Source organism: Vigna umbellata, chromosome 11 (genome assembly GCF_029865625.1).
Source record: "Vigna umbellata cultivar VRB3 chromosome 11, Vumbellata_1.0, whole genome shotgun sequence".
NCBI lineage: Eukaryota > Viridiplantae > Streptophyta > Magnoliopsida > Fabales > Fabaceae > Vigna > Vigna umbellata.
In genome coordinates, this window is record NC_142175.1 from 23,282,815 (window position 1) to 23,296,681 (window position 13,867).

Consider the following 13,867-nt stretch of genomic DNA (forward strand, 5'->3'; position numbering starts at 1 on the left):
GTATTTAAATAATTTCATTTTATTATAATAGAAATATAAATATCAATAATAGTTAATCATACGACAAATAAATAATTGATTATCTCTTTGTGATATTTACAGTTTTAACCTTTTCCTTATAAATTTTTACTAAATTCTATTTTAACCTTATTTTTGTACTAAAATTTTAAAGGTGTGTGTATTATTTCTTATTTCAATTATGTTCTTATTTATGTAGTTTCGGAAAAAATTATTTTCACACTTATAAAAAATCACTTAAAATAACATCATGACATCAAAAGAAAATGTAACTAAAAAATATTTTTTTAAATATTTTTATTCCAATAATCCTAATTACACAAATTTTTATTAAATCAATTTTTTAGTCACAAAAATTCAATTAAAAATTTAAAATTAAATATTTAATGGGAATATATATATATATATATATATTCATAATTTCAATCTTTATACGAAAATTAATTGATCTTTGTATTTTTATTTAAACATTTATTATTATTATTCTAAAAAATTTGGCACAAATCAACTTGTATTATGTGATTGTAACACCTGATTTACAGGATGACACGGTTTTACAAAAAGTGGAAAATTTCAAACTTTAGCCTAGCGTAGAAACATATTTTTCAAAAACATTAACCTTTTAATATACATAATTTATTCAAAATATAATAGTTCTAAAAATATTTTCCAATTATATTATTCTAAAATAATTAAAATGACTAAGGGAATAAAACAACTATAATTACATAGTTTCAAAAATCTATACCAAAAGAACTTTTTAAAAGAAACTCAAATCTTTATTTTGCCATTTCACGAATAAATCATGTCTATGAAACATTTTCAAATTACTCTAATAATGTCCTACTAATGAGACCAATTCCACTAAAACAAAGTGAAACATGATGATCTACATTATTTGGCCTATTCTTCATAGAGGAAGTGAGCTCAATAACCCAACACTTACAACATATATTTGCATTGAAATCCCCAAGCATCACAAATTTGTTCTCTTAGCATTAAACTATTTATTGACATAACCCAACAAAACATACATAATACATTCATAAGAAAAACTCATCACAAATATTACCAAAAACATATTCTTATGCACACAGAAACTCTTGCCCAACAATAGCAATAGATAATCATAATCATAATCATATAACACGTATCAAAAATATTTCATGCAAGTAAATCGAGAATGCATAGCATACAACAAACAATGATAAGTTTTCTCATACCTTGGCCAATACTAGTGTTTTAATCTAACTTCAAAAACACCACAAATCTTCCTTTGCACTAAGGTTTTTTTTGCAGTTCTTCCTCTTTTTTCTTATAAAACGTCTTTTCTCTCATTATAATTATAATTTTCGTTTATTTATTTTAGGGTAACAAAATGTAGATCCCTTTTTACTCTTCTCACTTTTATCTTCTTCCATTATATTTGTATGTTTTTAGTTTTAATAAAATCTCCCAGTCTATCTCTAAAACTACTAAAATTTTATCTTTTATTCTCTCTTAACTACTTTTTAAAATATCAACAACCACCACTTTTTTTAAAATCCACGTAATCTTTTAAAATATCTAACAATGTTTAATAAGGTTTAAACCCTCAGATGGTCCTCATATTTCTATGGAAATCTCAAGTGAGTCATCGTATTTGCAACTGTCTCAATTGGGTCCTAATATTTGTAAAATTGACCCAATTTTGTCATATTCGTTAAGTTGTCACAGACGGTGTTAATTTTTGACAATATGTTTATGTTGATGTGCATGGTTTGATTAGGTGGAATTTTTATTTAGATTAAAGAATTATGACATGGCGGAATTGAATTGGTTTAACCACCATGTGTTCTTCATTTAGTCAGGCCATGGGCCTCGCTACCGACTGCCGGTCACGGTTGGAGCTTCGCCGGCAGCAGTCACTCCTCGACTCTTCGTGTTCTTCATCTTTATTGTAAGAGGGTTTACACTTGTAGTTGGAGGAATAAATGCAGTTTATAGTGAGATTGAAAATAGATTAAAGAATCTTGAATTTAAACAATCTCTAAAGCCTTGTTCATTTGAATAAATTTGGGGGAGAGTGATTGAGGGGATTTGAAAGTAAATTTTGTTGTTGTTTATTTGAGTGGATTTGAAGGTAAGTGAGAGTGAATTTGGAAGTAAAATTTGTGAGAATTAGTGTAGGATTTGATTGACGTGGCAGATTAAAAAAAATTACTTCCAAATTCACTCTCATTTACCTCCAAATTCACTCAAATAAACAACAAAAAAAATTACCTTCAAATCCCCTCAATCACTCTCCCCTAAATCCATTCAAGTTAACAAAGCTTAAGGGATCTTAAAGCACTCATACGGATATTAAAAACAATGCAATTAAAGGTTTGTTTGAGACTAGAAAAAAAGAACAAGCTTCAACACTCTTCGGAAGTAGGAAATAGTATGGGAATATAATTCCTTTTCATCCCAAGGCTTCAATTTTGAGCCCACCTTTTGCTCCAACGATGGCCAAAATGCAGAAAATAGAGTTGAGATTTGCGAAAAGTTAAAGAAAAAAATGTATGTGAGGCCACAATTGATTTCTTCAAAGCGGCTGAATAGGATTATCCAAGGATTTTCTCCTCCCTTCGCTCCTTCGGTTTTATATGTAATTGTATTCCTTCACTTCAAACTCCCTCATCTTCATTTCTAGGATTTCTTCTTCTTCTTCTTCACCGAAACCCCTTCTACATCTCACACTACTGTGCAGTTAACAATGGAAAACTTCACCTCTTGTTCTTCTCTATCACCCATTCCATCCATATAAGCTCCATCTTCTTCAGTACCTTTCGACGACTCTCTCGAAGACTCCTGCAGTATATGCCTAAACTCCTTCACCATTCACGAACCATCCACTGTATGTTGTGGGCCACCACTTTTCTCTATTTTCTGCAATTGGGTTGTGAAAAGGAATCAACTGCAACAACGATGCCGACAACATTAATCAGCCTGCAGTAAATCAAAACACAAACACACAGACCTGCAAAAAATCATAACAGAGAAACCCCCAATAACCAACCAAATCGCAACGTTCCTTCGCACTTCACCATTATCGCAAGAGACCATCGTGAACAGATAGTCACCCTGACACGAGTTCAGTTTCACTGTCGTGCAAGCAATGCCATCGCGAGAACATTCCACCTTAAAATCAATCTCCTTCGCGACTCCACTACGTGTGACAGCACAACCTTTTCTAATCAAACCATGCACCAACATAAACACCTCATAAAAATTAACGCCGTATGTGACAATTTAACGGATATGGCAAAATTGGCTCAATTTTACAAATATTAGGACCCAATTGAGACAGTTGCAAATACGATGATTCGCTTGAGATTCCCATATAAATATGAGGACCATCCGAGAGTTTAAACCATTTAATAGTGTTTTTTTCTAATAATAATATCTCTTTTAATTTTTAAACCCAACAAGATCATATCCCATGTTTTCATTTAACTAAATTTTAAAATAACAACTAAATCTCTTAAAAGATTTACATAATATCCTTTTATTAAATATCCAGATTATTTAATTTGCATGTTTCTCCTTTCTACGCCCTTCTTAATTAATTTATACACCAAATAAATAAAAATAAAAAACTCTTTTACCCTTGGACAAAAGATATAAAAATAAAAAAACAACATAACAATTATGTTATAACAAAAATATACACTCAAAAACATTAATTTCTAAACGAAAACTCAAAATCTCAAAACTATTTTATTTTCAAAACTCTTATTTTCCCCGATCTCATAGTCATAATAAAAATATAATATGATCGTGCGTGAGAGTGTGGGACATCAACACCAAACTACATTGTGTTTGTTTATATATTTGTTATTTTTATTTAATTTTATCTTAATTTTATTTTAAATTAAACAATTTTATATTTATTTAAATTGAGATTATATTTAATTTTTATATAAATGTTATATTAATATTTTTATTAAATATTTTTAACAATATTTAATTAATTTAAATTTATATTTTACACTAAAATTTATTTAAAATTGTTTTAAAATTTTAAATTTATTTGTTTTAAATTATTATACAATTATTTAAAAAATTTATAGTTGAGTTTATAAAATATTTTTTTAAGTAAACTGATTATATATAAATGATTAAATTTTAAACATTTTAAAAATATATCATTATTTGAAATATAAATTCAATTAAAAAAACAACATTAAAATATTACGAAATAAGATATTAATATAAATAAAGTTCAATGTTAATTTAAAATTTTAAAACAATTTTAAATAAAATTCAATCTAAATTATAAATTTAAGTAAACTTAATTTTTCTAAATACATTTAATAAAAATATAAATTTTAATAAAAATATAAATATACCATTTATATAAAAGTTAAATTTGATCTAAAGTTAGAAATAGATAAAATTATTATTTTCCTGAAAAATGAGACCTAATCGAATTAAAACGAACAATATAAATATTAAATTCTAAGAAAAAACATAACACATTATCTATCTTTAATATGATTAGTAAAGTACTAAAAAAAACCTAATCATATCACATTTTAAAAAATAGAACTTAAATTAGAGAAATAAGAACAAATAGATCAACTTTGAGAAACCAAATCAATTTATTGATGAAAATAAAATCTACTTATATATATATATATATATATATATATATATATATATATATTATTTTTTAAAAACGGGTTAAGATTGTCTAAACCCCTAATTATCGTAAAAACCCTAATTCCACCCAAATTCTAAATTGCTACCTTCTCAAGTTCCTCGCCATCTCTACAATTACGACTCCAACAAGCTTCATTGTTCTCTGCTGATGTTGTTCTTCGAAGCTCTGTTATAAATTTTCCCCTTTTGCACCGAGACATACTCTGTTACGCTTCCTTTCTCAACAACCCTAAATTTCATTGTTCGACACCTCCCGAACTCAACTCAAGGTACACAAGCAAATGACCATAAAAGGAAATATATGTCTTCAATTGAATCCCCTTTCAGTTCCCTTCAGATTTCTTCTTTTAAATTAAATTAACTACCATCTTGTGCAGTCCTCCGTCCGCTGCTCCTTGTCGTCACCGACCTGTGCGATTTCAGGTTTCCAATCTTACTTCTTCTGAGGGTCTATGTTTTTTTCTTTGTGCTTATGCCTCAATTTTACTGTAAACCTTTTCACTTTTCACTCTGTTTCTGTTTTAGCTTTCCAGAGAATGTTTCAGTGTAGAATATGTTCTTTCACCGAAACCCCACCCCTAACAGTTATGGAAAACTGTGTTTGATTTTGGAGACAGTTGGTGCCACTTTAGACATGTTAACATTTACTTTTTAGGGTTTTCTCATTGAGATACACTTAAACCCAATAATTACGAAATACGTGTGGGTATATGGAGCAGCTAATGTGTATCTCAACAAGAAGATATCCTGTGATCATTGTCCATGAAGAACGTGTTTATATAAGGTAGGGGAGAGAATAAGAAAGGGGAGAGTACCAAAAGGGGAGGGCGGAAATTGGGTGAGGAATTGACTAGGCAATTGCTTTGGGGACAGAGTTTCCGTCTTGCAACTATAGTTGTTGTCTTCTTTTCTTAATTGCCATTATCTGTTTTTTTCTTCCTTCTAAGCTGGAGTTATATTGCTGCTGTAAATGAGTTGTTTTCCTAGAAGATCATCTATTTCCTTTCAATACTACCAGTTTCCATTAGGTTTTGTTAGTTCATATGATTTTAGATTTTTTATTTATTTAAGAACCATAAAAATATGCTTGAGGACTGTGAATCCTGTTAATGTGTGACAAAGAAAACCGAGTGTGCTTAATGTGAGATATATGGATTTATCTTCCTCTTCAATGCTTTCCTTTGTAAAAACCAAGGTGTTCAGAAAAAACAGTTGGATTGGAAGGATTGATGATCTAATCCTTTATTTGTGCCTTAGTAAATTGGATTTTCTACATTCATGGGAAAATTTTAATACATATATTGGATACACCACTTGTGAAACATGCATAAAGCCTGCCTCAACTGAAACATGGTAGCTAGAGTTGCATCTTCTCCAGAATCTCGCTCTCACAGACTCAATGGGGGACTTACAAAATGAGAGTAGTTTTATGTAATTCGGAATGAAAATATGAGAATGGGTCCAGCGGTTTCTTTGCTAACACGAAAATAAGCTGTTCACATCAACAATTCAAGCCTTATCATATTTATACTGCACAATCTTTGATTTCTTGTACTCTATTATAAAAGAATTACAAATTTCAACAATCTCCCATCTATCACCATCAATCGTTCCTGTATAGCTGGATTTTGGTAGTTGTTGGATGAGTTCTGATTTGATATTTATTCTTCTATTATTTCTTCTTATTCTTTTATGGCCTTGGTAGTTATTTTGTTTGTTTGCTTTTGATGTTTTTGATTTTTGACCATGTGGTGTTATTTAAGTTTTAAGTTCAAAATTATAAACAGGTGAGAAACTACCAATGGCAGAAGAAAATGAAGGAATAAAAACATTTAAGGATTTGGGCTTATCTGAATCACTGGTTGAAGCATGTGAAAAATTGGGTTGGAAAACTCCACTGAAGATACAGATAGAAGCTATTCCTCTTGCATTAGAAGGTTGTCATTTAATTGAGTTTTGTAATTCAATCTGATATTTGCATATTTTATTTTGATTGTAAAATAGGAAGGCAAAAAAATGTTAGTATTTAGATTTTCAACATGAAACTTTTAATATATAATATATAAAAATCATTGCTTTTACTAATTGCATTATTCTTTTAAGTAGTTTCCCATTTTAACTTCAATATATTCTACAATGGTATTGCTTATTATTTTTTCGGGGTTGTCTCTTTTAGGTAAAGATGTGATAGGGCTTGCCCAAACTGGTTCTGGGAAGACAGGAGCTTTTGCTCTTCCTATATTGCATGCCCTCTTAGACGCACCTCGTCCAAAAGATTTCTTTGCTTGCGTGCTGTCTCCCACTAGGTTTGAAACTTCATACCTAATTATGGGTTTCATCATCATAAAATTCAAATTTTGTTTATTGTAATAGTCCTGACTGATATCTTAGCAAGTCTATTTTCTTTATTCATCATTTTATAAATTCAGAGAACTTGCTATTCAAATTGCTGAGCAGTTTGAAGCTCTAGGTTCAGAAATTGGTGTCAAGTGCGCTGTGGTGAGTTTCTATCTATTTTTCTAAAATGATTCATTATTTGAGTTTGATTGCTTCCTTTTTACTGCATAACTTTGATTTTGTCCCGTCTGACCCGAATCAGCTTGATACATAGTGTTATAGGATGGTTAGGCACTGTGTTAATATTATATTTAGTACATGAATATTATACAATCTTTTTGGTGAACATCTTTTCCTTTTTCTCTAGCTTGTTGGAGGAATTGACATGGTGCAACAATCCATCAAGATAGCAAAGCAACCTCATATTATTGTAAGTTTCGCCATTCCTGTAAGCATCCTTTGATAATATTTGTTTGTTGTACTTGAAGAGAGTTAGGTAATAGTTGAATGAGAACCGAAATTCAATAATAATATATCACTAATGTTTCACTAAAGAAATGCATTTTTCTATGTTATTGTTTGTCGGTTTCTAAATCAATTACTGACTTATCTTACTAATTATTGGTCAGAATATTTCGTAAACATTGTGTTAATTATATGATTTCTCTTGCCAGATATAGGATTGGTTTTGTTCTTACTTTCTTAATCTACTACCTTCAATATAAATACACCTGGAGAGATATGTATAATGTTTGTAGTTGGTAGGCTATCAAATTCCAATTATGTTAGAGTATTGGCCTAAAAAGATATATTTTACAACCAACTAAAAACTGCCTACCATAATCTAACATAAACAAAATATAAAAAATAATTACACAACACAACTGTAGGAGGTTATAACTACCTACTAGGAAGTTATAACTACCTGCCTCGTCTATTTCTTCTCACATAAACCTTGCCACTAAACCTATCATATTTCATCTCTAGAGGTGTACCATCTATATATGAGGAGATTCATTGGACTATTATATTCTAAAATGAATATTGATCCAACTGATTTGGAATTCCAAATTCTTGATCAATGTGTCTTGGTAACGATTTATCTTTCTTTTTTTGTTTTTTTCGAGTTTTTTTACTTCTGGCTGTATATGCCCCAAAGTTCTAAATACGATTTCCCCCTTGCAATTGGCAACTCAAACAACATAAGGGAAACTTAGGAGTGTACCTATCAGCACCCATAACAGTTCTAAATCTTTTTTGGATCATGCTTTTATACTTCTTTGAATGATGACTTCCATTCCTTTTTTGCTTCATAACTTGATTTTTTATCATCCTATATTGATAAATTGGTCAGTAACTTTATATTTACCCCCCTCCACAATTTAATTGCATGAATGAACTCTAGTTACAACTCTGGTCATTTTTGTTAAGAAGTGGACTTTAAGCCTAACTTAATCTCACAAAATTGGCTTGTAAGGTAAGGTTTGCACCCACTTATATACTAAAAATTGGTTTTATCTCTAATCTATGTGGGATTTCCAACATACCCTCCTCTGGTCCGATAGCAGGTGGAACAATATGTTCAACAAACACAAATCTCGCTAGAATAGACTTTAACCTATAGTTCTAATACCATGTTAAGAAGTGAATTTTAAGTCTAACTCAACTCCACAAAACCGGCTTGTAAGGTGAGGTTTGCACCTACTTATATACTATAAATTGGTTTTATCTCTAGTTGATATGGAACTTCTAACAATTTTCATCCCACAAAGACTTAAGTTGAAGTTTGTGTTCCTCTTAACTCTTGTATCTTGTACAAGTCCTATGTTTACTAGGACTGATTTTGTTTTTTCAGTCAATATCTTGGAATTCAACTAGGTCTTTATCATGAGGAAGAACATATTTAATCATTGCATTCATTGTTAAAAAACATTACAGTGGCTGAGTGAGACTCTTTATGGGTTGAAACTTTGCTCTTGAATGATAGAATATTATTCATTTAACCAGAGAAAGATGAATTTATACACACTCTGCTTGTACAAGATTGATAGTGTGCTTTTAATTAAGTGTGGTCTTTAGTTTTCTGTTAATTTTTGGTCGTCACAATTTAGCAGTGTTGTATTTTTTTGTTATTTATTTATGTTGAATTTGATATGCATGCAGGTTGGGACCCCTGGACGAGTTTTGGATCACCTAAAACACACAAAAGGATTTTCTCTTAGTAGATTAAAATACCTGGTACAGTTTCTACATTTTTTTATATACTGAGTTATTGATGTTACTTTCTGCATCATAAGTGTTCATATGCTTCCTTCCTAGATTCCATTTTTTTACCTTGATTAATATCGGTGAATGTTTTTTATGGTTATGTCATAGTTCAAAAAACAAGCAAAGAGAAAGAGGGGCATACCTTCTATTTTCATGAGGAGACTCTTGTCTACATTTCCATGCCATACATGTGCTTGGACTAACATGGTTACTATATATTTTGAGCAGGTCTTAGATGAGGCAGATAGGTTGTTGAACGAGGACTTTGAGGAATCACTTAATGAGATTTTACAAATGATTCCTCGTGAGCGTAGAACGTTTCTGTTTTCTGCTACAATGACTAAGAAGGTATTTATTTTATATTATGAGATATGGAACCCTATTTTTTGAGGCTGGTCATTGGGGAGAGTTTATTGGAATTTAACATAAATTCTGATTGTTGGTATAGAATCTTTTTATAGATTATCAAAAGCATTTTTCTTGTTATTTTAGGATAAATCACAAATTTATTATTGTTTGTTCGGAACATAATTTTTCATGCATGTTCTTCAATATATTTTGGTGCAGATTGAATGAAAAAATTGGTTTCTGTTACTTTCTTATATGCTGTAGATACTTGATTGCTGACTTCTCACGTGGTTCTATATTTACGTAGCTAATAGATCAAGTTGCACTCACTGTTGCAGGTCCAGAAGCTCCAGAGAGTTTGTTTAAGGAATCCTGTGAAGGTACAATTGTCATAATTCAAATGTTTATCCATTGGCTAAATTACATTCTACATTTTGAGAGATGCTTAAATTACCATGCCCTGTTATCTATTTTGAACAAATATGCACCCTTCAATTTAGACGATGGTATCTTTCACTTAATCCATTTTAACATAAACAAACTACCTAGGCTCAATTTTCCCTCTTCCATTTACAGTACCAGCGATATCTAGGTTTAGTCCCTTAATTTTGAATTGCAAGAGATGTATCTAAGATTTTTGTTAAAGTTCCAATTTCCAAAGTCGAAAGTAATGAAACTTCTTTGATGTTTTAAAGCTCTTAAAATCGACAATAGGGTTTTCAAGATTAGCTCAGTGGGAGACTCATCCAAAGTTTCTCACCATTGCTTAGAGATTCATTTACTTTAAAACAGACTATCAAACATAGCTTATTTATTCTCTTAAGGGACTGTGTAACTTAAAAATTAGAAGTAAAGGCAATATATTTAATCATCTCTCAAACGAGAGGACTATTTGTTACTTATTTTACTTGTATATATAAATTCTTCTGTTCTGATGTTACTCAATTTGTTTATTTCATTTTAGATTGAAGCAGCGTCTAAATATTCCACTGTTGACACATTGAAGCAGCAGTATCGATTCTTGCCCGCCAAACACAAGGTTTCTCTTCTCCCTTATTCAGTAACATCTTGGATTTTAATAACAAGACATGGCAAATTGTACATTAACTTTTTTAACACTCATCACTTCTTTGTCCAATGGAGACTGTAAAGGCTACTAACTAAAGATATCTTACTAAAGAAATTTCATGAGTAGAAGACACTAACTACAAATCCAACATTATCATTGTTTTCCTTAAAAAAAGGTTTGTTGCTTGCAACAAACTTAACTGTAAATTAATTCTTCCCACTCCCTTGTTCAGCAACATCTTGGAAAAAAGAAATGACCATATCAATTGTACATTAATTTCCTTAACAATCATCACTTGGTCCGATGGATTCTGTAAAGGTTACTAACTAAAGATATATTACAAAAGAAACTTCATGGATGGATGAGCACGAAGTACAAATCTGATATTGTCATTGTTTTCCTTCAATAAAGTCTGTTGCTTGCGACAACCTCCAACTGTAAATTAATTCTTCCCATTCTCCCTTATTCAGCAGCATCTTGGATTTTAAAAGCAAGAAATGCAAGCAATTGTACATTAATTTTCTTAGCACTCACATCTTCTTGGTCCGAAGGAGATGGTAAAGGCTATTAACACAAGATATATTAGAAAATAAATTTTATGAGTGGACGACTGCTAACTACAAATCTGATATTGTCATTATTTTCCTCCAAAAGAAGTCTGTTTCTTGTGATGAACTCCAACTGTAAATTAATTCTTCTCATTCTTCTGATTTAGCTGAGTGAAAGTATTTTATTTAATCTAATACCATATAATACTACTATTTTAGGGAGTACAATGTTTGTATGAACACTTATGATAATTTAGCTATTTGGAATGAAATTATTATAAATTCATATGTTTTGGGTTTCATGAAACATGTCTATTATAATTTTTTGCATATGATGATTCTGTTAAGTAATTGTGTTTCTCTCGTAGGACTGCTACCTAGTATATATCCTCACTGAAATGACTGGAAGTACGTCAATGGTGTTCACTCGTACCTGTGATTCAACTCGACTTCTAGCATTGATCCTTAGGAATCTTGGTTTAAAAGCGATACCTATTAATGGTCATATGAGCCAGGTAATTGTACTACGTATCTCATGATATAATTTGTTGTTGTAATTTGTTGTCAACTATTCTTTCCTTGGTATTGGTAGGGGATGGTAGGATGGAATAAAGGACCCTCTCTGCCATATATTTTCATTATTTACGTGGGACCCAATCAAGCATATTAATTTTTATTCTAATAATGTTTTGACAGCCAAAGAGACTTGGAGCTTTGAACAAGTTCAAATCTGGGGAGTGCAATATTCTCCTTTGTACTGACGTGGCTAGCAGAGGACTGGATATTCCCACTGTAGATATGGTGATTAACTATGATATTCCCACAAATTCCAAAGTAAGGCGTGTTATGTATTCCCTTTGTTCTTTTCTAACATGTTCTATTATATTTATAAATGTATACTAAATCAAAAGTTCACAGGTTTCCTGTAATTATTATAATTTGTTTTCGTGGTAATACATGATGCATCTAAATTAACACAAGACCTAGAGTCTAGATCAACGATTTTGGAATTTTCACTTTTATATTCCCTGGATTCCTGACCTTGTTAGCTACAGGATTATATACATCGCGTGGGAAGAACTGCTCGAGCAGGACGCTCTGGAGTTGCCATTTCCCTTGTAAATCAGTATGAACTGGAGTGGTACATTCAAATAGAGAAGCTTATAGGTGAGTAGAGTATATAGCTAAGCCATCTTAGCTTTAACTTTTAAAGGGAAAAAAGTTTCTCACTTTGAGAAATACGTGTGTATTTCAGGCAAAAAGCTACCTGAGTACCCTGCACAAGAAGAGGAAGTTCTCCTTTTGGAAGAACGTGTTAGTGAAGCAAAAAGATTAGCTGCCACGGTAAAATTTTGTATTAAGCTGTTATATTTATATTATTTTGTCTATTTCTTCTTAGAAGCATAACAAAATTAATGGGAGATATTTCAATGAGTTGAATCTAGTTTTTATTGTTTACAGTTTTCAGGTATTATTTATTTTCCGAGAACTATGGATTGTGGTAAAAAAAACTGTATGGGTAATAATGCATTAGGTCATAGGTTCTAATCTCATCTTACAACAAACGGAAGAAACTTGTTTTATATGACTTGAGTTTGTATAGACATTACTCCTCCTGGGATTAAATATGATGAAGGATTAGTCATCAGCTAATGTTTATGTGATTTTAAATACTATAGTAGACAATACTTAAATGTTTGTATGTTTGGTTGTGTAGAAAATGAAGGAGGCTGGAGGGAAGAAGAAACGGAGAGGTGAGGAATATAATGATGGGGAAGATATCGACAAGTACTTGGGTCTCAAGGATGGAAAATCATCCAAAAAGTTTAGAAGATGAAGTCATATAACTGACTGTGAGTGTATTAAGGGGCAGATGAATGAATCAGATGAAGCCATGGAAATTTGAGGATAGACTGAGTGGTCATGCAACTTCTGTAATTCAATTTTGGGCAAATTTTGTTACTAAATAATGTTTTTCCATGGATTGATTATAAACAACTTCGTAGTGATATTTATTTCAATTTTTTTAGTACTAGATGTCTGTTTCAATTCAACATGAAATCATCAAGAATCGATATAAAGTAATATTAATTCATATGCCCTCGTGTATTTTAAGAGATTAGTACCTTGGCTTTTCTTTCAACTTGGAGACACAACAAAAACCTTGTAAGCTGATAGGTTTCATATTATAATTGTGTGGGATTAAGGAGTAACTCATCTTGATTTGCTTGAATTAAGAGTACATTTTAATTTTTACAGTAATTGCGTGGAGTTTGGGAATGTAGTTCGTTATGAAATTTGTAATAAATTTTCTTTTGAAGCGGTGATCTTTGTTTACATTTTTACCCTTGCAGGATATTTACAAAGCGGTGATCTTTGTTTACATTTTTACCCTTGCAGGATATTTACTTTTACAAACGTATATGTATATTATCAAATTGAACAGGCACTTTGTGATTTTGTGTGGCTTTATCGTTTCCACACAAATGCCGGTATTTATATTTCCTCTCTGCACTTCAGCAATACCAATTTATATTTTTATTATAAAAATGTAATTTTAAAATATAAAATCATCATTCTGGATGCACAAATA

The 13,867-nt window shown here is 30.9% G+C and overlaps 1 protein-coding gene across 1 annotated transcript; it reads left to right on the forward strand.

The window, feature by feature from the left end:
* The first annotated feature begins 4,743 nt into the window (after positions 1–4,743).
* LOC124828186 (DEA(D/H)-box RNA helicase family protein) lies at positions 4,744–13,391 on the forward strand. Its single transcript, XM_047301418.2, has 15 exons — positions 4,744–4,973; positions 5,082–5,127; positions 6,492–6,641; positions 6,881–7,010; positions 7,134–7,203; positions 7,409–7,471; positions 9,205–9,279; positions 9,538–9,657; positions 9,996–10,037; positions 10,622–10,696; positions 11,643–11,789; positions 11,971–12,108; positions 12,330–12,441; positions 12,530–12,618; positions 12,992–13,391. Exons 3-15 carry the CDS (start codon positions 6,506–6,508, stop codon positions 13,109–13,111), a joined length of 1,317 nt encoding a protein of 438 aa, XP_047157374.1. The 5' UTR covers positions 4,744–4,973; positions 5,082–5,127; positions 6,492–6,505; the 3' UTR covers positions 13,112–13,391.
* The last annotated feature ends 476 nt before the right edge of the window (positions 13,392–13,867 follow it).